At 40.4% G+C, this 26,952-nt stretch overlaps 1 protein-coding gene across 2 annotated transcripts in view; it reads left to right on the forward strand.

Annotated features, from left to right (window-relative positions):
- spon1a (spondin 1a) overlaps nt 1-26,952 on the forward strand; it is a 116,682-nt gene that overhangs the window by 82,918 nt on the left and 6,812 nt on the right. For both annotated transcript variants that reach the window (XM_015952892.3, XM_015952891.3), the window contains exons 7-11: nt 9,980-10,044; nt 18,683-18,884; nt 20,971-21,111; nt 26,242-26,317; nt 26,397-26,579. In XM_015952892.3, coding sequence (XP_015808378.1) covers nt 9,980-10,044; nt 18,683-18,884; nt 20,971-21,111; nt 26,242-26,317; nt 26,397-26,579 — 667 coding nt within the window. The remainder of the gene's footprint in view (nt 1-9,979; nt 10,045-18,682; nt 18,885-20,970; nt 21,112-26,241; nt 26,318-26,396; nt 26,580-26,952) is intronic.

The following is a 26,952-nucleotide window of genomic DNA, read 5'->3' on the forward strand; positions in this document are numbered from 1 at the left end:
TCATCTGTTTCCTGAAGCAAGACTGTGAGATGTAAACTTAGATAAATTTAAAAAGAAATGCACGCACGCACGCACGCACACACACACACACACACACACACACACACACACACACACACACACACACACACGCACACACACACTGCATTTAAACTGGGACAATTGTGCAACTTTTTTACAAGTTTTTTTCCCTACATTTCAGTGTTTTAATATTGCTTTAGTTTGTTCACAATTTAACCTCAGATTTTTTGCAACTCACATGCCAATAATCCCTTTCATTTTTGTCCTTTCTGAGTCAAACACTAGATTGAGAAGAATTCCAGAATTCCAGAAGGGCTCCAGATACACACACTGACTGAGATAAATTTTATACAAGCATTTTGAATATGTTTAGAATTCCAGCGGCATGAGAGCAAAGCCCTGTGACTCACGAAAGGGAATTGAGTTCCTTTGCAAATGTAAAATTCAGAAAGTCTTTTACAAATGCCGTTTACAATTTGTTGCCAACAATCGCATCCCAGTGAAATACTGGCTTTTCCTCTCGACCTTCTTGAGAAAAAAAGGTAAAACGTGGATTCTGCCTAGGTCTCCCGTTGTCACTGACTCTGGTAATAACTTCTATGGGAACATTTTTGGGCCAAGCCAAGATTTCTATGCTTTTAACCTTAAGCTCAGCTCTTTTGCAGATGAAATTTAATTTATTTAACTTATATTTTATTAGGATAGAAACTGCTTGAGATGTGTCATCTCATTTTCGAGCAGGTCCTCAGATCATACAACAAAAGAGCAGATAAGACAGCAGAGTCATTTACATAATCATAACACAATCACTAAATCTAACGAAACACACACACACACACACACACACACACACACACACACAATAAATAAATAAATAGTCCTGCTAAGCTATGGCTCACCAAAAATAATAGCTAGGGTCATCATCTTTAGAATGCATAATAATATAAGCAGATCCAGTATACGTTTGAAGTTGTGGTCCTCAACTGGAAAAAGATGGCTCGCCAACTTAAGTTGCAAGAGTGGAGAAGTTTTAATTTAATTTCATTTAATTTTAATTTTTGGGTGGATTGGGCCAGCTGTTCTGCTTTCACTATATCATGAATAACGACAGAAAACACAAGTTTGTGAGTAAAAACAGTTCATCAGATTTATCCTTCGAGTCATGCTCAGGGGAGGGTTAGGAGCTTCGCTATTGATAGAAACTTAGAGAAGAGTTACTGCTGGTTTGAGATTGGTCCCACCAGGATTACACTAGGAGATCATATCTACAGCCCAGAATAAGGACAAGCTAGAAGTTGCCAGGAATGAGGTCTGCAGGTCTCCACTTAATTTTCTACTTATTTCCCAAATCCTGATAAGTGACTAAATGTATTGATAAATAAAATAATGCGCATCAGATGTGAATTCCTCTTCAGGATTGGTAAATAAAATAGAGTTCCAGATGATTGCATTCTCTGATTCCTATTGGTTCAGCACCCTTAAATTTAAATGAGGATAAATGGCCCGCTTTACTCTACAGTGTATCATTCATCCATTCACACACACACACATTCACACAGTGATAGGGATGAGCTACGATGTAGCCACAGCTGCCCTGGGGCGTACTGACAGAGGCAAGGCTGCCGAGCACAGGCACCACCGGTTCCTCCGATCACTACCAGCAGGCAAGGTGGGTTAAGTGTCTTGCCCAAGGACACAACAGCAGAATTCTCTGTCTGGCTCCGGGATCGAACCTGCAACCTTCCGATTACTGGACAACCCGCTGAACCTGTTGAGCTACTGCTGCCCTAAATGACCAGTCGTTCCAGTAATGGGGGATACACAAATACTCTTTTACTTATTGAATCCTCCCAAATAAAATCTGTTTGTGGAGCCAAATCTGTTTCCATGTCAGTTTCCATCTGTTTCCATGTCAGTTTTTCTATGCTAAATGCATTGTGCGTTCTCTCCACATTTCGTTTCCTCTGTAAAAAATGTAATGTCTGCATCATGATGGAAATTGCTGGGTTTTGTATCCAACTCTGTAGATTTGAGACTGCAGAATTATTATAGCAAGCATTTGGTTGCTCATTCAGTGGTGTGAAAAGCTCATAAACTGCTGTGTGGCTGCCTCCCCAGGCACATTCAAATTAAACCATTACAAATGTCAGCGGAGCAAGCAGGAAGTATTAAACCACATTAACACCACAACTCGACTCCGTTCTAACTATTTCTTATTTCCAATGATGCCACTTTAAATGCAGTTTCTTGCCTAAAAGGGAATTACAAATGCTAAATCAAGTGTCACAAATGAAGGTTCACTGTGCTTGTCAGGACTAGATGGAGATTATTTATGCAATATGAATTTGTTCCTTCCAAAATGGCAGTGAATGTCATTTGCATGGCATGATGTTTCTTCTCTAATGGATACAAGCATCTCTATGTTCTGGAAAATGACTTTGATGAGTCAAAGTGTATATATTATTTATTCATTATATGAAGAGATTTTTGGGGGGTCAAGGAATGTGTCTGATAATACATTTTAACTGCTTACAAAAGCTGGATTTGCATTGGTCTAGATGGGGATGATGTTGCAAAACAAATTAATTTCAAAGCCTGAGTCACTCTACCACATGGAAAATCCAACAGGGCACTTAAATCAAAATTACAATACAAGTGTGTGTCAAAAAAACCTTTAACGACACACCTAATTGATGCACTGTTTTCACCATTGTGGGATCCGATGTAAATTCATTGGTCTTAAAATAAGAAAAAGTAGTTGATCATCAAAATCCACTTTAACTATTTCAACTTTGTTTTAATAAAATGAGACATTTTATCAATGGAGCGAGTAGAGAAACCTTGCCATAATTTGAAGTGGGGGTGCAAACCTATGATTTAACAGTCAATTGAAGAAAAGGCACACAGAACACAGGGGAAGGTATGGAGCTATGAAAGACTTGCATGAAGAATAATGGTGGCACGCCTGCACACTTAACTAGATTTATTCATTTTAATGACATTTCATGTCTGGGTAGAAACTTTGTCTTTGAAAGGAATGAAATAAATGGAATGGATCTTGTTAAGTGTGGGTTTAACTCTATTTTTCATCTGTCAGCTGTCAGACAGCATTCAGCCGTGGAAATGAAACATTAGGAGCGAGAACGTTGTTTCTTTTACAAGTCAAAACAGACTGTCTGAGTAATACATTATTTTATTCAAAGGTCCAAATTATCCACAAGTTAAAAAGAAGTAAAATTGTACTTTGAGCCCCTTATAGTTCAGAAATGTTAGACAAAAACACCAGCCTGAATCAGATGTGCTGCTCAGGCACTTCTCAAAATGTGACCTTGTTGTTATTTTTTGTCCATCCATCCATCCATCCATCCTTAGAGGATGGTAATGGTAAGAGGCCCAAAACACAGAGGCCCAGAAAACCTCACCACGGTGGCGTTCAGGAGGCATCCTAACCAGATTCCAAAGCCACCTCACCTGGTTCCTATCAATGTGGAGGAGTGGCGGTTCTACTCCAAGCCCTCTTACCCTGTACACCCACCATGAACCATAAAACGAGGGGGAATTGGGCTTTTGTGCATGCTGCTTCTGAATTATAAAATGCTCTGCCTATCACAATCCACCAATCACCTACAGTTGCAGATTTTATATCCAGACATAAAACTCACTTTTAAAACCCGCCTGCCCCCTGTTCAAAATTCTGTCGGAGATGGAAATTAAAGCTCCTTCTGACAGGAGACTCCACCAGACGTTCCCAGGAGACCCTCACAATACATTTAGGTCTGCTAGGTCTGACAAGCATCAACCCCCACCATCAAAGCCAACTCGCCACCAAGTGGTGACTATACTAATACATCACAGTGTCAAGAGAATATTTGATGATGTTATTATACCTACAGTACACTTCTGCATTTAAACTTAGAAAGCCATTTTCTTTGATCTCATGGGATGTATTTGTTAACATGAATGGTTTTATCATACATGCATGTCATCTAAACTTTGTATGAGTAGACGTGGTTGGCAAAAAAAAAAAATCAGAAGAAAAGCCTTTGGGGTTCTCTTCCAGTTTCTCAAAGTGGATGACTGACAGGAAGGAGACTTCTTTGTGGGGCTGTTGTACCGCCACCATGCGCAGTTGTCCCAGTAATGGATGAAAAAAGGAAAATGTGCAAGGGTTGCTAAGGTTTTTCGTGGCAGTGGGAAAACCATGCACTAGTTGGCTATTACCTCACTAAGGCAGTATTTAAAGACTTCACCCTCAGCTCATTGCGAGCCAATTTCATGGCTGATATCCTCAGTGTGAGGGAGTACGACAGGTCAATTCCACCCCAGCAGGAATGACTTGGCCTTGTGGCTTCAGAGGACTCTGACAGTGGTTTCACTTCCAGTTCATGGTGCTGCTGTTTAACTAAGTCAAAAGCAAAATTAAACATAGCTTCCTGGTAATGTATTGTTGTCAAGACTCCTGCTTCACTTTGAGGACACATTGTTGAGGACATAAATGAATAAAATTTAGCAAGTCACAAAACTGCTTATCCCGGAGGATGATGCTATTGTAATTACTAAATTAAACAATTCAGAAATTAATGAAAAAAAAAAAACAAAATCCTTTAACTTCTACTACTGTATCACTGAATTATCACAAGGAGGTACCTGATTAAAAATTTGATCATATTTTAAGTATTTTTCTGGAGTTTCCCCCTTTCAGAAATTCATAAAAGTGATTATCTTATCATGTGCTGTGATATAATGTAAGCAATATAATTTTTTATTTTTTTTGGCTAAGCACGCCCCCTGCCCCGCAGAGCTTCGTGCAATAGGAAACAGAGCTCTGACCAGAACTAACCAATAGCGTTAGACTACCACTTACATGCTTCAAATTTAAGGACGTATCTCAGCTGATGCAGAGTTGATGATTTTTTTACGGACAAGATGAAGTCTTTAAAATATAACTATATGAAAACACAAAATGACATGAGCGTAATACTTGTAAAACAACGTGTTTTAGCTCTGTTTGTCGGCTACAGGAGCACATTTATAAACAAGAAACGTGAAGTCGCCATCTTTATAAAACGGATCAAGAGACTATTTGTGTGATATGCTTGTCAGCCATCGGATAAGAGAAATACTCAGGAAAGAGACTTTAAGCAACTAAAAAACAGAAAAGAAAAAATGTATGTTCTGCTCATTGTAGAGGTGCTGAAGGTAAACAGCTAAAGCCCGGTTCACCCGGCAGGATTTTTACCGGCAAAAACTCCACACAAACTGCCTTTGGTCATAGACATTCCTTGCTCACATTAGAAGAAAAAGAAAAGAAGAAAATATCATTTCTATAGCGCCTCTCAAGATAAAAATCACGAGGTGCTTCACAAAAACAAAAAAATTGTTAAAATATAAAAAAAGAATTTAGAAAATGTTTAAAAATATATTTAAAATGAGCAAAAATAGGCAATTAGGATTTAAAAGAAAAAAATGTTAAGAAAGAGAGAGAGTGAATAGGAAAGAGGGAAATCAGTGGATCCTGAGGAAGGTGGAATAGGTGGGAAGAGCAGAATAAAGAGAGAGATGATGAAGGTCATACAAAAGCCAGCTTGAACAAGTGAGTCTTCAGCTGCGTTTTGAAGGAGACCACTGAGTCCACTGATCTCAGGCTCAGGGGGAGAGAGGTCCAGAGTCTGGGGGCCACAGCAGCAAATGATCTGTCACCTTTGGTCTTTAGCCTGGTGCGCTGCACAACCAGTAGGCTTTGATCACTGGACCTCAGGGACCTGCTGGGGGTGTAGGGACTGAGAAGATCAACAATGTAAGATGGTGCTTGTCCATGTAAGGCCCTATAGACCAGAAACAGGATCTTGAAATGAACCCTGAAGTTGACTGGCAGCCAGTGAAACTGGAGGAGAAGCGGGGTGATGTGGGTGTATTTGGAGAACTTGATCAGAAGCCGAGCACAGGCATTCTGAACCACCTGTAGACGGTTCAGGGAGGTTCTGCTCAGACACGTGAAAAGAGAGTTACAGTAGTCTAAGCGTGAGGAGATGAAGGTGTGGATAACTGTCTCAAGTTCAGAGCGAGACAGAATGGGACTCAGCTTAGCAATGTTCCTGAGATGGAAGAAGGAAGAGCGAACAAGAGAACTGACATGAGAATCCAGGGTGAGAGCTGGGTCAAAGGTTACGCCAAGATTCCTGACAGAAGGTTTGGTGTGGGATGCAAGCTGACCAAGAGAGTCTCTGACTTTGGGAACCAGCTTGTCTGGGGCACAGATGAGGATCTCAGTCTTATCTTCATTCAGCTGAAGAAAGCTCCCAGCCATCCAGGTTTTGATAAGAGTCTAAGCAGGTGTGTAACAGCTGCAGCTTAGACATCTCATGGGGCTTAAAGGAGATGTACAGTTGGATGTCATCTGCATAAAGATGGTAGGAGATTCCTTTGAAGGAGCTCAGGATGTGCTGAAGAGGAAGCAGATAGAGGAGGAACAGCAGAGGCCCCAGCACAGAACCTTGTGGGACCCCATGGGTAAGAGAGGTGGTGGAGGACCTAAACTTGGAGATGGCCACAGAAAAGGAGCGCTCAAAGAGATAAGAGGAGAACCACTCCAGAGCAGATCCTGATAGGCCTACCCAGTCTCTCAGCCTCTCCAGTAGCAGGTGATGGTCAACAGTGTCAAAGGCTGCTGTCAGGTCCAACAGAACAGTTGCCTGCATCACTGTGAGTCAGAAGGTCATTAGAGACCCTAAGAAGAGCTGTTTCAGTAGAATGAGCTCTACGAAAACCTGACTGGAAGCTATCATAGATTTTATGTTAATCAAGAGCAGCTGTGAGTTGTTTAGCCACAACCTTTTCTGAGATCTTGGAGATGAACGGAAGTTTAGAGATGGGTCTGAAGCTGCTATGGAGAGAGGGGTCGAGAATCGTTTTTTTAAGAAGCGGGTGGATTACAGCATTTTTAAAGTAAGCAGGGACCTGACCAGAGAAGCATTAATTATAGAAAGCATGCTGTGACCGATGGACTGAAAAGCACCTTTAAACATAGATGAGGGTAAGATGTTGAGGGGGCATGCAAAGGTCTTCATAGAGTTAACTAGTTTGGTTAACTCAGGCAAAGAAATAGGAGCAAAGCTATCTAGGATGATGGGCCTGGTTGGAGTCGGGAGAGGCAGCGATAAGGCTGAAGGAGAGATGCTAGATCTAACCTTATTGACTTTGTCCACAAAGAAAGACAGAAAGTTCTCACAGTCTGCAACAGAGTGGATGGAGGCTGTAGGAGTGGCAGGAGAGACGATGCTGCTGATGGTGTTAAACAGCACCTTGGGGTTCCCTTTGCTCTGGGACACCAGGTTGGAGAAATAGGAAACCCTAGCGTCTCTGACTGCAGAGTTAAAGGATGACAGAAGATCCGTTAGGTGCAGCAGATGGACGTGGAGATGGGTTTTCTTCCACAAACGCTCAATTTTCTGCATTGGCGCTTCAGGCTGCAACGGCTGTCATTAAACCAGGGAGTAGGGTTCACTGCAGGAACTGATCTGGTTCTGACAGGACAGATGTTGTCCAGAATGGAGAGGCAGTGCTCGTTAAACTGAGAAGTTAAGGAATCTGGGTCGTTATCAGAAGACCAGGGTGGATCAAAAGCAGCAGAAAAATTGCTAGCTGTGCTCTCATTAAGAAAACGAGAACTAACCATACGGCGAGCAGGAGGTGGGGACGCAGAAACTGACAAGTTAAAGAAAATGCAATGGTGATCTGAAATATTAACATCCTCATTACAAATACTGTCAGCATTTAGACTCAGTGTAAAAGCAAGGTCTAGAGTGTGCCCCCTGGTGTGTGTGGGGCCAAAAACATGCTGGGTAAAGCCGAAGGTGTCCATAAGGCTGGAGAAATTCATGGCAAAGTGATCACAGGGATCATCAACGTGGATGTTAAAATCACCAACAATCACCAGTCTGGACAGCTTCACAGTGGAGGATAGAAAGTCACTAAACTCCTGAAGGAAAGAGCTGTTTGGACCAGGTGGACGATAGACCAGAGCACAGTAGAACGGGTCCTTACGCCCGACTTTAATCAGCTGCAGTTCAAAGGAAGCAAAGTGACCAGAGGTTGTAGAGCTACATGGAAGACGGTCTCTGAAAACAACAGCTAGGCCTCCACCACGACCAGAACCCCAGGGCTGGCTAAGAAAAGAATAACCACTCGGGCAGAGTTCAATCAGACCAGAATAATCAGATGTTTGCTGCCAAACTTCAGTCAGAAACAGAACATCCAGGGTTTTAGAGAGAATTGGATCATTGAGCAGGAAGGTCTTATTGTTAACAGAGTAGGTGTTTAATAGAGCCATGCTGAGTGAGGTGGAGGAATCAGAAACTACAGAAACAGCTGGAGTTAGTGGACGTAAATTAGCAGGGTTCGATCCACGGTGTTTATAAAAACCACTTATGGAGGGAACAGGGGGAGAAACCACTGAGGAATGAGGATAAACCAACCTTAAAAAACTTGGGCGGATGAACCGCATCCCAACGCGGCCTGGTGGGAATGCGGAAGTGGCGCTCAGGTCACCAAACAAAGGGCAAGAAGCTAGAAGATTGCGCTGATGTTTACCAGATAAACCACGCTTTAAGAGAAGTCTTATTCTCACCTGGAATCCTGCTCGTTTACCTCATTTCCTCCGACGTTTTCCCGGGACCGGACAAACATAGCTGGAGGCGGGCAGCTCGGGACTGTCGATTTGTTCCGGGCCGGTGCTCCACTCAGGTAAACAAACAGGATGGTACATCCTCGGTGCATCTTGGGCGATCGTGAACGAACGGAAGGACAGAAGAGTCTGGCGATCATAGGAGATGGTAGCAGGGACACTAGTCAAGAGGATCACAGACAGGAGCAAGGTGGAAAAGAGGAGGTTAGTGGAGAAAAGTTTGAAAAAGTGGCCGGTGACTGCGGCTAAGCCAAGCACAGGCACCATCTTGTTGCCGACTCTTCCGCATTAGATCATTAGAAATCTTGCAACCTAAAACATGACGTTGAGTTAGACAAATATGGCAGAGAAGTGTGCTGTGCACTTTCGTCACCTTGCTTTCTGATTGGCCAAATGTGACAATGAAAAGGCAGCATGTTTGTTTGTCCTAGAAAATCAGACCATGAAAATCTAACATGTTTCATAGCCCATCTATACATCGAGAAGACCAGAGTGCTCTTAACACACCACACAAGGTAGGATTAATTGATTAGATTTTCTTTAGAGTGGTTATGATAATCTTAAGATAGTCAGAAGTGGCAGGGCTGGTCAAAAATTGAAACGATAGAAGACAAATAAACAAGACAAAACCAGAAATTCCACAAAACTAATAAAACACAAATATCTTATACAAAAAATGTTTCCGTGCAAAAACCTCGAGCCAAAAGTCTTTCAGTACAAATCAAAGGCCACCAAAATGAAGACTTTGAGATACCAACATGAATTCAAGGCAGTTTATTTCAATAAAAATGATTCATTTGTATGTTCTGAGATGGGATTTATTTTCTGTGCATGTACTTGGGCACAAAAAAAGGTTTTATATAGAGCAGCGTCTCAACATTTTGTTAAAGCTGTGTCCAAGAGCTTTGATGCCGAGGATCAAATGATAAAATAAAAGAGAATTTCAATTAGAAGCTAAAAACCTTTGATTTACAGCATTACGTGTGTTTGTGGGATCTGTGAAAGGGCTAGGCTTTAGCCTACCTTTCTCAGCACCTGTTATACTTTTATAAAATACTTGTTTTTCCCCATTAGTGCCAATTTTCTATTTTTTGTTGGCAGTATTTATTTCTTGGTGTATTTGTCTTAATTAAATAAATGTTTTAGCTCATCTTCATCTGTTTATGAAGTGTGAAAGTGAATGAATCTTCCATTGGGTTAGGATTCTGGTTTGAACACTTGTTCAGTAATAACAGTGAACTAAAACAATGTTTCTTTTGTCTTTTTTTACCAAAGGGGGACGATGTCCTGACAGTCATCAAAATGAAAGCCCAGTGGCCGGCTTGGCAGCCCCTGAATGTGTAAGTGAACCACACTGTCAATATATTAAACTGTCATCAATCATCAATCCTTTATTTACAACACTGATCTTTTTGTTCATGTTTTGTCTGACTTTTGAAACTATTTCCTCATTCTACAAAATGTGTCTTTATTATACCAGCTGCTCTTTATTGATGGTGCAAAAATACTTTCAGTCTCTCTCAATTAGTAGAAAGTAAGTTTGCTATAATTATAGTTTATACCAAATAAAACAAATAAAGAAGTTTACTGAATAATTACACATTTATCACTTTGATTGCAATGTTGGATTCCAGCAGGAAGGACAGACCAATCAGACAGATTCTGTCTCTCGCTCCCTTGGGGAGGGCCACAAGGTTCTTTTCTTGGGCCCCTCTTCTTTTCTATTTGTATTCTCCCATTAGATTGAGTTTTGGTAAATGACCATATTTCCGCTGGTGACTGACCATGAATAAACCAAATGCTGTTGTCTCACTATTTTCCGAAAGCCTATTAGAGGTGAAGGACTTATTAGCTGCCATCTTTCTGACGCTAAACAAGTCTAAGACTGAAGCAATTATCTTTTATCCTCGTAATCCTTCTCAACCTCCTTCTGTTTGCAACAGTGTGTGAACAGCCTTAGGGTCAAATCGGATGCAGGTCTTTCGAAGGACCCCCAGATTAATGACATGGTGAAATAAGGTTTTTTTCCAACTGCACCACCAAGCTTGTCTAAAACCGATTTTGAAATGGTTGCATTTGGAGTCTGTCATACACGCTTTTATTTGTTTACGTTTAGATTATGCTAAATCAGTCCTCATTGGTATTCCTGCTTCAGCCTTTAATGAGCTGCAGAAGGCTCAAAATGCATTTTTGACCAATACCAATAGATGTTATCACATCACTCCAGTCCTGATGCATCTCTATTGGCTCCCCATTGATTTTTGGGTAAAGTTTAAGGTCCTGACCTTTGTTTTAAAGCCTTGAATGGTGCTGCCCCATCTTATTTGTTGGTCCTGATTACCCCCTATATCCCTGCACGTGCATCGGGGTCTGCTGATTTTCTGTTACTCCGCATACCCACTATGAAATATAAATCACGGGGGAGCAGGCCTTTATGTTTGCTGCCTCCACACTTTGAAATGCACTCCCCCTCTTTGTCAGACAGGCCCCATCCCTCACTCGCTTCAAGTCATTATTAAAGACCTTTGTCTATGACTTGGCATTAAGTGACTACATTTAATCTACAACATTTTGAATAAAAGCATTTGCCGAACAAACTTAACAAGGACAAATTAAAAAAAAATTGCTGGATTAAAAATATGTTTTTAATAATGAAAATATTTAAAATATAAAGCTTTTTGAGGCTGGGGTTTCAAAGGAGTTTGTTGATCAACAAAAACTCAGCAGAGCCCTAAAACGGTTCATATTTGCTTCCAGTGTGCACATTCATTCAATACCAGACTAATAAAGACCATTTCATGTAATACTCGTAAGATAACCAAGAAGCTCTTTGACTCAGCTTGTATAGGAATTTAAGAGGGCAAAAGCAAATGTTTTTCTTTAGCTGCTGAGCGATTCGTCTTCAGAGGGAATAAATCCAGTTTTGTCCACAAGCAGTGACATCCAGCAGTGCTAACACAGTCACTCAGAGCTTTATATGCAAGCAGTTATTTCCAACAGTGATTGTATCCTGTGAAGACGGTGTTAAAGAGTTCTTGCTGCAAGAATTTGAAGAAAATCAAATAAATGTTTTCAGAGTCAGCCAACTCAAGATTGTAGTGTTTTTTTTTTACCTACTGGTAAAATAACTGATGCATGTTTATACCAGCAGGTAATAAAAGTGCATGCACTTGTGAGTGTGATTGTTTCAGATGTGCATTCTAAATGTTTACATTTTGTTTCTATTTGTTTAATTATATTTAAACAGAATACATTTATATTATAAGAATGAAATCCTGTGGTCAAATGTGGCTACTGCAGTCCATTTTATAAGCAAAATTATTACTTTCTCACTCCCGTTCTGCGAGTTTCATGGCTGTTGCCAGTGACAAATCAGCTCCAGAATATTCTAGATGACAAGCAAAAATGAGTCATACAACCCATGGCTGTGGCTGGCACTAAATGCTCTATAAATTGTTACTGTGTGCTTTTCAGCAAAAATTTTTACTGTTATACGTATATCTTCATGTGGTTGGCGCAGTGATATTTTGGTTTTGTTCCCATTTTTTCTGTCTTTCTGCAGGTCCAAAAGCAGATTCTTGTACATCCTTTATTGTTTATTTTTGTGAACTCCCCCCTTTCCTTTCCCCTGTAGGGAGCACTTACAACACTTATTACAGTAGTTTCTCTCTGCCATTTCAGAATGTGATGTCTGTTATAGTTTGGAATGACTCATTTACCTCATTCACCGCCAGCCATTTCTTGATCAAAAAACACCGACTACCAGGGTTTTTGAGCGTTTTTACTGTTTTTTGAAGATTCACAGAACATTGTGCTCTATGATCATGTAAACGCCAAAACTACCAAAAGAATGAGTAGACTCACTTCATACATCAGGAAGACTCAGCGAGTTTCTATAGCCTTATCTGTTCTTTCATAATCCGTGGTCAAATTGTGAGCAGCTCAAGCTTTTCCGGTTCGCACATCACTGTTTTCACAGCAGCGGCCCAAAACGATCTCCTAATTCATGAATTTTCTGCTTCCTGATCACATGACGTGTGACACACACAGATGAAAATCAGCTTTAGAGATGTGATGTTTTTCTCACGGTGCGGGGGCTCGTTCTGATGCCTGCCTTGCTAAAAAATGCAAGTGAAGACTTTAGTCGTCAATGGCAGCGAACAGTTGGATTTAAAATGGCGACTTTTGTCGTCAAGGGCAGTACATGAGTTAAGAAAGTAAAATGCCACGATTGAGTCATCATTCACTTCAGACATACATTTCACTCTAATATCAAATTCTTTGTAACTGAAAATTAGCTTGAGGTATTTTTAGAGCCCACTATTTTCTTCTAATTCACTGTTTGCATTATTAGCTCAATGTTAACCTCTAGCCTGCTTCACCTGATATTAGAGTAAAAAAAAATGCCGTGGCTTCTTAGGAGTACAAGAAATAACTTCTGGGTCGCTTCTGTTAACTGGAATTGGTTCTTTAAAAAACTCTGGAGCTTTTTACCTGCTGGTGTTGAGTTACAAATGCCTGCTCTTTAATATGCAGAGTCGGCAAACTCACAGATTGTAAACAGTAACTACATCCCTCTTTAGTTTTTTTCTAATGGAAACAAACTGACAACCCCTCAGCTGGCTGAGAATGAAACCTGTTTCAGGATAATCTTCCTTCCAAATTGATTCAGACCTTAGAGTGTTTTGTGATTACGTCACAATAGAAATCTTACTAATTGCACCTTTAAACCGTTAACAACAGCTACAAGTTTTTGTCCTTGGACAAACCAAGCAAGGACAAGACGTGATGACACTGTTTGCACAGAAAAGTTCTGTTGGTCTATAAAATGATCTGAAGATTGCAAACTTTGTGTGAACTTAGCAGAATGCCCTGAAGTCTGGCAATGTTCCAAAGTTACTGTTAATGTTGCAATAATGTAGAATTTTTATGGATGTTTTAACACAATTCTCAGTGCATCAAGATTACTACCAATAAAGTATCCACTGTGCTGTAAAACCTGTGGTTTTAGGAGGAGAAAACAAAGTGTGCTTTTGTAAATTAAAAGTAATAAAAAAATGGAAGTGTGAAGTTTTGTTTTCTGCAAAGTAGAAAATAGTATATTTAGTATAGTAAAACTATTGCAGCTATAGTAAAGCAAAAACATGTATTTAAAATAACCAGTTTAAATTCATAGTCATAATAATTTAAAATAATAATAATAAAATAAATAAATAAATGTGTGTGTGTGTGTGTGTGTGTGTGTGTGTGTGTGTGTGTGTGTGTGTGTGTGTGTGTGTGTGTTATAATATTTTTCATTTGCTTATTTATTTATTTTTTAAGTGAAAAAAAAACACACCTTGTTTTTAGGTGCATGTCTTGAATTATTTTAGGATTCAATTTGGGTTAACGATGGTATAGTGATGCCTTGAGCCCTCTCTTGTACACATTTCTCTAACCCTAAAGCAGATACTATGCGACTTTTTCACTTGTAGCCTTTAGATTCAGCTCAAACTGTACGACTTCCCCGCAGAGCAAATCTCACAAGTCATGTTTTCACGCTGTACCGCCCAGTTCCTGGATGTGACTTGATTGCTCACATAGTTCCATCTGGTAACAACACGTCAGACCTAAAAATATGCTGAAAGTAGCAGCTTTTACACAACGCGCCAAACTTTTTTTTTTGTGTTGTTGTTACTGATGTCTGTTGTCCTTCGGGATTGCTGTAGGAGGACACACAGGGATTTATGGTGGTTGGATGAGGAAGACGAAAGAAAGAAATAAAGAAAACAAATCAATGTTTTATCAGTTTAATTTGACATAAACACACTGTAACGTACCAAGTGGTCAAATTTCACCTACGAATTGACCACAAAAGTAGCCTATCATTTGCAGACATAAACCCACCATCTGTCTGGCCTCCAAATCCAGACAGTTCTGTTCCGTTCTTGTTTTCGTGCAAAAAGACAACATTCTCACTCACGGCCTCATGCAGACTCCTGCTGTTTCACTCTGAGGAAAAGTCATCTTGAATGATAAATCACTTTACAGCTTAAAAGTTTAAATAATCATATGTGTTGAATGAACAAGATGTTTACATCAAATGTTTGAATAATCTGTGCCTACATCAATTATAGCTTTAAAATGAATATTCTTCCTGCAATGATCCGTTTCAGATCGTATCCACACCAGATCAATATGTGTTTTATTTAACAAGTTCATCAATATCTACACTCATACTCATCATAATACGACACTTATTAATGTTAACATTCACTTCACATAAGTGTTTTTAAAACATTCTCACTCTGAGTATCTGAAGGAAGTTGTGACGTCTGAAAAATGTTTTGATAAAACCCTCAAACGTGTTAAATCCTGATTTGCCAAATTTGCCTAATTTATCAACATTGTGGTTTAATAAAACAAGAATTAATTCCCGATTAATTCCATTTCTAGATGACTCCCAATTCAGCCAAATCGGGAAAGAAGCCTTTTTGAAACCATCTCCTTTGACCTTAGGTCAAAAGCCTCTGCAATGCAGCGAGTGATACAGAAAAAACTGCTCTTTTCAGAGCTACTTCACACCTCAGACCTCCAATCTGCAGACCCTGGTTGTATCCCATGGCCGGTGAAGCTAAACTCAAAGGAATCTAGTAATCTTGAGTCTTGTGGTATCAACATCCGGTGCCAAGCCACTCAGACCGCACTTCTCGGGACTGCCGGGAACAATACATGCAAAAGGGTATTGTAGTCTGCACACAGACATTGGATGGTTTTTGTTAAAAAAAATGTAGTTTACTAAATAACCAGCCAATTTACTTTTGCAACCCAGACTTCATAAACTCTCTCGGATACAAAGAACGGTTCTGCAAAAGCATCTAGTTCCATTACGACACCCCATTTATCACATTAATTTGTAATCTTCCATCATCTCATTCATATCTTGTCATGTATAATCATTAGTTTAGGGAAAAAGGAATAAATTCATTTTTATAACTATACACTTGACTCTGAATTAATACGAAGGGTGTTTATTGTCCCTGCATAAGTAAAGGACCCTAGAAACTTCTGATTAAACATTCAAAGATCAATCAGGTTGATATTTCATATTTATATGGAATATCATATCTTATTGCTAATTTTTAATAAACATATCGTGTAAATCATTTTCACTACAACACTTTCTTGATATGTCTGCCTAAAAGGGAGATAGGGGAGCTTGCTGGTTGGTGTAAGACAGTGGTGTCCAATGCTGGTCCTTATGGAACCATCATCCTGTATATTTTACAAGTTTCTCTGCTTCAACACACCTAATATTAATCAGTGATGTATTAACAGGCTTCTGTAGGGCTTGATGGCCCGCTGAATTGGTAATTTTCCAACTGAAACAGGTGGGTTGGAGCAAGGCTCGAGATTGGACACCACGGGTGTAAGGAATAATCTGATAAATGCATTATTCATGCTGTTTAACTGAAAGAAAGAGTCAGTGTGATAACCACACTTAAACCCTTTAGCATTCCAACATCCCGCCCTTGGGACAAAACACATTACGTTCATGTGACCCGGAAGAAAGTCTCAAAAGCTGACCGTTTTTCTCCTTATACTTCTATCACTGGACGTCTCTTCATTAATCCACCTCCTTTTTCCTTGTCAAGGATTAAAATAGTTCCTGACAGCCTTCTTGTCTCCATGACATTGACTCTGACTCCTTGTTCTCTCGTACTTTTGTCAGGCTTCTTCCTAATAATGAAAAGACTGCTTGGGTGTTCTACGGCCTTTATTTGATTAGCAACTAAAAAGAGAGAATGGGAAGTGCAGCGGTTAGCAGGCAGAGTTCAGCTTTTTTGGAGCTCATAGCCGCTGTTTCTTTCTGGGTGATTTAGGTGTTGCACCGTTTCTAAAAATAAATAAATAAATAAATAATTCACTAACAACTTCAGCACATACACAGACAAGTGTTTCTTCTCCATGGAAGCACATAGGTGAGAACAGGAAACATGAATATGAAACACTAACGCTGTCATTGCATATAACCTGTCTCACACACCGCTCATATTTGCATTCAGGAATTTCTGAAGCATTTGATTAAACTGACAGAGTGAATATTTCCTTCAATATTTGCTAAAAGCCTTGATTAGGCAAGGCATCTTAATTTATACAGCACCTTTCATACACAAAAGCAATTCAAAGTGCTTTCCATTAGATTGGTTTTCCTTTTTGTTAGCGAGCATTTAGCTCCACATAAAGCTCAGGTGACCTCAGAGTTAAAGCTTCCACAAAATGAAAGTTCAGGGATGTGGGATAAACCAATGCATTCCCAGAAAGAAGTGACTGTTTCACACCCTCCATGGCAAGTATTAGCAGAGTTCACAAGGGCAGGAGTGAGCAGGCTGAATCCAAATGAATTATATGGGCATGATGACAGCCAATCACTAGCTAATTGTCTGTGTTAAAACAAGGAGCTGCCCACTTCTAATTAATCTTTTATTGGCTTGGAAATTTCTTGTAATCAGTTTAGCTGTCAATCATTGGTCAAGACAGATGGCCAGAGGTCTGTGTGTGCATGTGTAAGACAGAGAGAGAGAGAGAGAGAGAGAGAGAGAGAGAGAGAGAGAGAGAGAGAGAGAGAGAGAGAGAGAGAGAGAGAGAGAGAGAGAGAGAGAGAGAGAGAGAGAGAGAGAGAGAGAGAGAGAGAGAGAGAGAGAGAGAGAGAGAGAGAGAGAGAGAGAGAGAGAGAGAGAGAGAGAGAGAGAGAGAGAGAGAGAGAGAGCAAAGCTGGATGTGGTCTTGCAATCTGAATTCCTACAAAATATTTATTTAAAATCTGTTTACCTTATCTTCAGCGTTCAAGATTTAGCTCTGGAGGTCAGTCTAATCATGCTCCACTGTAGCCTCAGGCTTGTGATTGGCTTGGTGTGGGCCAGGAAAGTCACAGTTTTATGTTTGTAGGGAGACATTGGGTAGTTTAGCACTAGAGCTGCGATTGAGCAAAACAGCAAAGTTGGAACAGCACTTGTTTCAATCATCTTTGATATCTACTTTGGACAATTTAGACTTGGGCCTTTCTTTGAGACATGAGATGGTAGAGGTAATTGTCACGATGGTCGACTGGGTACGGGAGTTGAGCTTGGTTGGGATGTTAATAAAGTCCTTTATTTTGAAAAAGGATGGTGTATGGCAAACTTCCTCCTTGACTGATTTCTGTTGCTATGAACAAGTCACGTTGTTTGATGCTCTGATTGTTCCTAGCGCCGTCCACATGTGTGCAAATGTAGATTCCACCTCTATACAACTGAGCTCTGTCTATAGGTCATTTACAGACTATATATTTATCTATAGGATGGCTTGCCAGGCTAGTAAATGTTCCCCAGTAAAAGAAAAGTCATTTTCTGAGCCTCTACTGTAGCTGTGTTTGTGAGCACACGTTCAATCCAACATCTATAACTGTTTTTACCAGGCCTCCTTCCTATGAGGAAATAAAAAAATAATAATAATATATATATATATATATATATATATATATTTGCAGTAGTTAGAAAGCACTAAATTTTAATCAGCCTAAAAAAATATTGGAAGTTCTTTACGAGACAGTTTTATTAGACATTGAATAATTGGTCAGCCTCTGAGTGGTACACCATTAGTCCTTATTTTATGGTTGGATATGCAAATGTGTAAAACCGAGTATTTTTAAAGTCTCTATTAACTGTTAATGTTCGAGCAACTTGTTTGGAATAAACTGAGAAATGCATGTCTTTACAAGTTCACTGGGTTTAATTAAATGCATCACAATGTTTGATTTTAGGGCCACATAACTGACCTTAGTTTTAGCTGGCATGGTGCAGAAACTGCCTCAGGATGAATGAAGGACATAACATTTGTACGCCACCGCTTTTGGACTCATTCCAAACCTACTTTGGGACATGGCCAGCTGCTGATGTTTTTTTTCTTCTTTTACCAACATTTACAAGAGAAGGAACTCATGCTCATCCTCTCCCCCAGGCGTGCCGCCCCTTCAGCTGAATTCTCTGTTGACCGAACACGTCACCTCATGTCCTTCCTGACCATGATGGGACCCAGTCCAGACTGGAATGTGGGCTTGTCTGCTGAGGACTTGTGCACCAAAGAGTGTGGTTGGGCTCAGAAGGTGGTCCAGGACCTAATTCCTTGGGATGCTGGTACTGATGGTGGGGTCTCATATGAGGTCAGTAAAAACATTCAGACATTAGGTTTTTATTAGCAAAACTGAATGATTGCTTTGACTCACACAAAACACAAAATGAGGTGCTTCGTATTCGCTTTGACGCACCATGACAATCTTTCTTTACAAACCTTTACAGACCTTAGCTTTACAAATACAGATATTTCATATTTTTGACTGTTTGTAGAGCAGTTAATCAGATTTCAATAAATATAGCATAAGATTAATGTATCTCTATTGCTTTCTTGTGTTACTTGGTAAGAATTCTGATTGTGTGCCAAGCTTGACTGTTTCCACGATAATGTAGTTTCTGCCAGTAAGAGCAGAATAAAACAAATAGTCAGCTTTTTCTCTTAACTTGTTCATGTGAATTCAAGCATTATAAAATGCAGCAAAATGGATGAACATTGATTATATAATCAAACAGGTGTAATTGTGTGTTTTGCACAGAAGAGGCTGTTCCACATTGTGAAACACACCAGGTGTCCAGGTATTCTCAGACAGAAAGCAGTTGCTTTGTCTTTTTATTCTGACGGGCATGTGTTTGCAAGTTCAGCAGATCTGTGAACACTGCTCCTAGTTTCTGCACAAAAAGAAATGCTGAAGAGCAGCTAGAACATTAAAAGATGTTGCCATCATCACGTTTTCCTTTTCTATATAACAAATAACATTTGCCGTCCATTAGACAAGTCTTTCTTTTGTCATCAAACATGAACTGCTGGGTTTTCCATGTGATGTAAAAATTAAGATCAGCTTTGGAACAAATTCTTTCTGGAGTCCAGAAGTCCAGACCAGACCGCAGTGGCAAAGATGAATACAGTCTAAACACCCATTACAGAAAAACCTCAATTTAAAAGCAAAACTATTATGTTCAGGTCAAAAAGTACCTGAAGTTTACACCCTTCTAGGGCTTTCATCGACACAGGAAGCATGGCTGAGCGTGACTCTTGATGCAGCAGACAGAGGAACCTGGACTTGAAGCACCACTTTAGGTCAGGATCCTGCAGGATGCAAGAGGGGAAGTTTCTGAAAGACAACTTCTTCAAGTAGTAATAAGGGTGTGTGTGTGTGTGTGCGTGTGCGTGTGCGTGTGTGCGCGCGTGCGTGTGCGCGCGTGCGTGTGCGTGTGCGTGTGTGTGTGTGTGTGTGTGTGTGTGTAAGCTCGTTAGCTCCTATCTGAAGGCTCCCAACACCTACCACGTGGTTATTTTTTAAGACATTCACACCACTACAGTAATTCAGACTCTTGCTCTTTGCATCAATAATAATATTCTACGCTGGAGGCTTTGGTTTTCTGCAAAGGTTGCAATTTAATAAGATTGCCTGGAGCAAGTTTTCATCTCAGATATTATGGGATTGCACAGGTTTATTTATGTTCAGCTAGTAGTGCAAAACTACAACAAAAACACAAAGTTGTTTTTTAAAGACTTTTGTTTTAGGTAATCTATGTCGTAGTTATGGGAGCCTTAACATGTTTTCGTGACCCTTTATGACAACTTTAACTCCAGATGTGACTTTATTTTTTCTAGAGTTACTCTTTCTAAAAGTACATTGTGCAGCAGAGGACAGGGAGACAGTAGTTATTACAAAGAATTGGGACTTTGGCTCTTCAGGACAAAGTCATGAAAAGCACAGGCCTGTAACAGAGTAATGAGATACCCTTTGTGTCATTACTTATACTGTATCTTTTAATCAGTGGCCACTCACTACCCTTGCCCCCATCTTCCTGTTTCACAGAAATAAAACATGCTGTAATTTCTCCCTCTCTCTCTGAGTGGTCTCAGTTGGAGGGGTGAAGAATGGTCCAGTTGTCTGCCTCCAGACTGCCTCTGGCATTGCTTCCATCAACCCCATGCTGGCAGACCTTTACTGTTGACTAATAAGAGAGTCTCCCCTGTAATGCGCATAGCTTCTCTGCAGCTGCTCTGACTTTGAAAACTGTACTTAGGATGACTTTTGTTATGTGTCACTTTGAAAGACTGGAGCAAATATATTTAGCCAAAAAAGAAAGATCCAAAACAAACAAAGCTTCATGGACCATATGATTTTCCTCTTTGTCTTACTTTCTCTCTTTCTGTTTTCCTTAAAGTCTCCCAACAAACCCACTTTGCCCCAGGATAAGATCCGTCCCTTGACCAGTCTGGATCATCCTCAAAGCCCCTTTTATGATCCTGAAGGAGGCGCCATCACTCCTGTGGCCAGGGTCATGGTAGAGCGCATCGCCAGAAAGGTCTGTTTGACTTCTCACCAGACAGATATAGCACCAACACAGCTGACTGGTAGCTTGTGACATGACATTCTATAAATAACTAAATAAGGTACAAATTCAGATATGTCTTCTTAAAAATAAAATTAACATTTATTCTAAAGCCGACCCAGATTTCTGATGACTTGAAAACATGCCTCAAATAGTTAGGTCAAGATACCACAAAGATACAGTATGCTGACTTTTCCACTGGAAATGACAACATTAAATTTAGCTTTGAACTATTATGAACCTAATTTATCTGACTAACCTTGAAGACACATGAAAGAAAACTAAAACCCTGTTTCCACACACAACATTGTACTATTGTAAAGGTACTTGACAGTCCTCTGTACTTTACTGTCTTGCAGTTTATTAAAACTAGCGATTTAAAAGGTTAAAATGTTTGCTTTAAACTTGGAAGCCAAATGAGGTCTTGGTGCAAGTTAAACTGTTGTAGGATCTTCCAATTGATCTATATTCTGGCTTTCACCTTATGGACATGAACTGGGGGTAAAGAGCAAAAACAAGCGGTTAAAATGGGCTTTTATACAGAGTAGGTGTGCTCACCCTTATAAGTAGGGTGTGAAACTCTAAAATCTGGAAGGATGTCAGAGTAGAGTTAGGCATCCGGTACCTTCTAGAGCATTGTTTGTCAACCTTTGTTGGCTAAAGCTCCCCCGCGTCATTGATTTGTAAAGAATGTACTAGCAAATCATGGTGGAAAATAAGTATTTAATCAGTAACGAATGTCCATCTAAATACTTTGTTATATATACTTTGTTGGCAGTGACAGAGGTCAAACATTTTCTGTAAGTTTTCACACACTGTTGCTGGTATTTTGGCCCATTCCTCCATGCAGCTCTCCTCTAGAGCAGTGATGTTCTGAGGCTGCTGCTGGGCAACACAGACATTCAACTCCCTTCAAAGATTTTCTATGGGGTTGAGATCTGGAGACTGGCTAGGCCACTCCTGGACCTTGAAATGCTTTTTACGATGCCAGTCCTTTGTTACCTGGGCGGTGTGTTTGGGTTCATTGTCACACTGAAAGACACAGCTATGTTTCATCTTCAATACCCTTGCTGATGGAAGGAGATGTTGACTCAAAACCTGATGATACAAGGCTTCATTCGTTATTTCCTTTACACACATCAGTAGTCCTAGTCCCTTTGCAGAAAAACAGCCCCAAAGCATGACGTTTCCACTCCCATGCTTTACAGTAGTTATGGTGATCTTTGGATGCCATTCAGCATTCTTTCTCCTCTTTGATTTTGGTTTCATTTGACCATATGCCATTCTCCCAATTATCTTCTGGATCATCCAAATGCTCTCTTGCAAACTTCAGATGGGCCTGCACATGTACAGGTCCTTCTAAAAAAATTAGCATATTGTGATAAAGTTCATTATTTTCTGTAATGTACTGATAAACATTAGACTTTCATATATATTATATTCATTACACACAACTGAAGTAGTTTAAGCCTTGATTTGTTTCTAATAAACGAGCTATTAACCTAATCATCTGAATCAACTAATTAACTCTAAACACCTGCAGGCTTCCTGAGGCTTTTAAAAACTCCCAGCCTGGTTCATTACTCAAAACCACCATCACGGGTAAGACTGCCGACCTGACTGCCATCCAGAAGGCCATCACTGACACCCTCAGACAAGAGGGTAAGACACAGAAAGAAATTTCTGAATGAATAGGCTGTTCCCAGAGTGCTGTATCTAGGCACCTCAGGGGGAAGTCTGTGGGAAGGAAAAAGTGTGGCAGAAAACACTGCACAACAAGAAGAGGTGACCGGTCCCTGAGGAAGATTGTGGAGAAGGACCGATTCCAGACCTTGGGGGACCTGTGGAAGCAGTGGACTGAGTCTGGAGTAGAAACATCCAGAGCCACCGTGCACAGGCGTGTGCAGGAAATTGGCTACAGGTGCCTCATTCCCCAGGTCAAGCCACTTTTGAACCTGAAACAGCGGCAGAAGCATCTGACCTGGGCTACAGAGAAGCAGCATTGGACTGTTGTTCAGTGGTCCAAAATATTTTTTCAGATGAAAGCAAATTTTGCATGTCATTTGGAAATCAAGGTGCCAGAGTCTGGAGGAAGACTGGGCAGAGGGAAATGCCAAAATGCCTGAAGTCCAGTGTCAAGTAACCACAGTCAGTGATGGTCTGGGGTGCCATGTCAGCTGCTAGTGTTGGTCCACTGTGTTTTATCAAGGGCAGGGTCAATGCAGCTAGCTATCAGGAGATTTTGGAGCATTTCATGCTTCCATCTGCTGAAAAGCTTTATGGAGATGAAGATTTCATTTTTCAGCATGACCTGGCACCTGCTCACAGTGCCAAAACCACTGGTAAATGGTTTTCTGACCATGGTATTACTGTGCTCAATTGGCCTGCCAACTCTCCTGACCTGAACCCCATAGAGAAGCTGTGGGATATTGTGAAGAGAAAGTTGAGAGACGCAAGACCCAACACTTTGGATGAGCTTAAGGCCGCTATCGAAGCATCCTGGGCCTCCATAACACCTCAGCAGTGCCACAGGCTGATGGCCTCCATGCCACGCCGCACTGAAGCAGTCATTTCTGCAAAAGGATTCCTGACCAAGTACTGAGTGCATAACTGAACATAATTATTTGAAGGTTGACTTTTTTGTATTAAAAACACTTTTCTTTTATTGGTCAGATGAAATATGCTAATTTTTTGAGATAGGAATTTTGGGTTTTCATGAGCTGTATGCCAAAATCATCAATATTAGAAACAATAAAAGGCTTGAACTACTTCAGTTGTGTGTAATGAAGCTAATAAAAGTCTAACGTTTCTCAGCACATTTCAGACAATAAGGAACTTTATCACAATATTCTAATTTTTTGAGAAGGACCTGTACTTGCTTAAGCAGGGGGACACATCTGGCTCTGCAGGATTTGAGTCCATGATGGCGTAGTGTGTTACTGATGGTAGCTGTTGTAACTTTGGTCCCAGCCCTCTGCAGCTCATTCCCCCCCCCCCCCCCCCCCCCCCCCCCCTGTAGTTCTGGGATGTTTGCTCACAGTTCTTGTGATCATTTTGACCCCACAGGGTGAGATCTTGCATGGAGCTTCTGATCGAGGAAGATTATCACTGGTCTTGTATGTCTTCCACTTTCTAATAATTTCTTCACACCAACCTGCTAACAAATTGTAGATTCAGGCCCTGTCCACACGTAGCTGGGGATCTGCCAAAACGTAGATATTTTTCTACGTTTTGGCCTGTCGTCCACACGAAAACTGAGTTTTTTCACACGAAAACGGATCTTTTTAAAAACTCCGGCCAAAGTGAAGATCTGCGTTTTCTCCGTTTTGGGTGTTTGCGTGTGGACAGACAAAACCGGAGTTTTAAGGTCCGCAACGTCACTTTCCGCGACAAAAAAATGCTGACATCACGTGTGCGACCTGTGTTTACACTAGCCGACATCATGGATGCCCTCAGAGCTGCGCTCGCTTTATCAAATGTCCAAGCGATTTTTGCTTGTTTGTTTTTGCAAGTGGAATTACTGCTCCTTGCGGAAGACCACAGACGAAAGACGAGGTTAAGAACGGGGAAGTACTGCCGCCTACAGGTCTGGCATGTCCTTAACAACATATTTATCCGGGTACGTGTGGACAGAGTTTTTTTTTTAAAACGAGGTGGTGTGGATGTAAGTTTTTGGAGGGGCGGATATTCGTTTAAAAAAACCCGGCTACGTGTGCACTAGGCCTCAGTCTTCCCAGCCTAGTGCAGGTCTACAATTTTGTTCCTGTTGTCTTTGGTCTTGGTCCTAGTGGAGTTTGGGGTGTGACTTTGAGGTCGTGGACAGGTGTCTTTAATACTGATAATGAGTTTCATTAAGTGCCAATAAAACAGGTAACAATTGGAGGACAGAGGAGCCTCTTAAGAAGAAGTTACATGTCTGTGAGTCCCAGAAATATTGCTCATGTGTAGGAGACAAAATACTAATTTTCCATCATGATGTACAAAAATATTCTTTAAAATCGGACAATGTGATTTTCTGGAGGTTTTATTTATTTTTTCCTCATTTTGTCTCTCATAGTTGAGGTACACCTATAATGAAAATTACAGGACTCTCTCATCTTTTTAAAGTAGGAGAACTTGCACAATTGGTGGCTGACCAAATACTTTTTTTGCTCCAACAAACTGGTTTCACATAGGTGAGATTCTCTGGAGAAATTTTATCTCACAACTGGCATGGGACAGATAGCTGGGCAGAAAGCCTTGCTTCAAGCTCTGCAACCCAGTTCCAAAAAAGCGATAGGTATTAGATTGGAAAGCTTGCTAAAGGTAAAAATGTAGAATATTCTGCAGAATCAGGCTCAGTTACTGGATATCAGTTCATTAAAGCTGGATTTTCTTCACTAAAACTGAACAAATAATAAAATAAAAAATACATAAAAATAAAAGAGCCTGGCAATCACAGAGGAGGCAGAGTCACTGGTGATGTCCTCATTATGTGCATCTTTGAGATCTACTTGGGATCTACTTAGGAAAATGTCATGTGTTCCAAAAGTAAACACTCCTAAATAATTTCTGTATATTGGGTATCAATATGCTCAGATAAAAGCTGCAAGGCTGCACTGGAAACTCATTTTTATGTATTAACAAATAGGTTGAAATAAATCTAAATTGTATCCTGTACCCCGCTCACCAGTGGATACATTAACCCAAAGCTACAACTATTCTACATCTTTCTCATTGCTATGGTTTCTTGTTGAATCCGACTGCCTAAAGCAGAATTGATTATAGCTTCAATCATCTTTTATACTTTTGTGGGACATGCCACATTAGGCACGGTAAATGAGAAATACCTCAAATGTGTTTATGATACGAGTTTTCCTGCAACTCCAACCAAAAGGAAAAAAAAAATCAAGTCATTTTGTAGCATTTATTCAGATCTAAGTTTTATGAGATAATCTTATTCCATTTAGAGTTTAAGTGAAACACAAAGTCTTACAAATCCACCTTCAAAGCAGAACCAAATAAAAATGTCTGCAGCCCTTTGGTGGCATCTAGAGGCAGCTGTGAGAACACGACACTCCATGCTGTTTTACTGCAACTTACCGTGTGTCTGTGTGTCCTCAGGGTGAGCAGTGCAACATTGTGCCAGACAATGTAGATGATATTGTAGCGGACATTGCCCAGGAGGAGAAAGAGGAAGGTATGAAACCCGTGGTTTTCCCTCTTTATTTGTCTGATGATCATTCATAGCAGCGTCTCCATTTCCTTTCTTTTTACAGATGATACTCCAGAAACGTGCATCTACTCCAACTGGTCTCCATGGTCCGCCTGCAGCTCGGCTACTTGTGAAAAGGGAAAGAGGATGAGGCAGAGGATGCTGAAGGCCCAGCTGGACCTGAGTGTTCCATGTCCACACACTCAGGACTTTGAGCCCTGCATGGGACCAGGATGCAGCGATGAGGGTGGGTGTTGCTGTTGCCTTTAACTATCAGGTCAAACTCCGGTTCTCAGAGGTTTCTGCATCTATTACGAAAAAGAACTTTTAATTTCCTTAGCAATAATTTTAGTCCTCAACCTCTGAATAGAAAAGGGATTTTAAAAGCTTATTAATAAAAAGATAAAAAAATCCCTGAATGGTTTGTTTCAACTTCAAGGTTTAATGAAAATTTTTTATGTGATAAGATAAATGCAATGAAGCAACCGAGAGTCCAGGCTTTGTTATTAACAGGCGGAAAATGTCTTACCAATGAAATTAACTTTTTTTTTTACCTCAGTTAGGGGAAAAGGCACACATACAGTATTGTTTATTTTTCCTGCGTAAAAATGCTGCATATG

Source organism: Nothobranchius furzeri, chromosome 9, assembly GCF_043380555.1.
Source record: "Nothobranchius furzeri strain GRZ-AD chromosome 9, NfurGRZ-RIMD1, whole genome shotgun sequence".
Taxonomy (NCBI): Eukaryota; Metazoa; Chordata; class Actinopteri; order Cyprinodontiformes; family Nothobranchiidae; genus Nothobranchius; species Nothobranchius furzeri.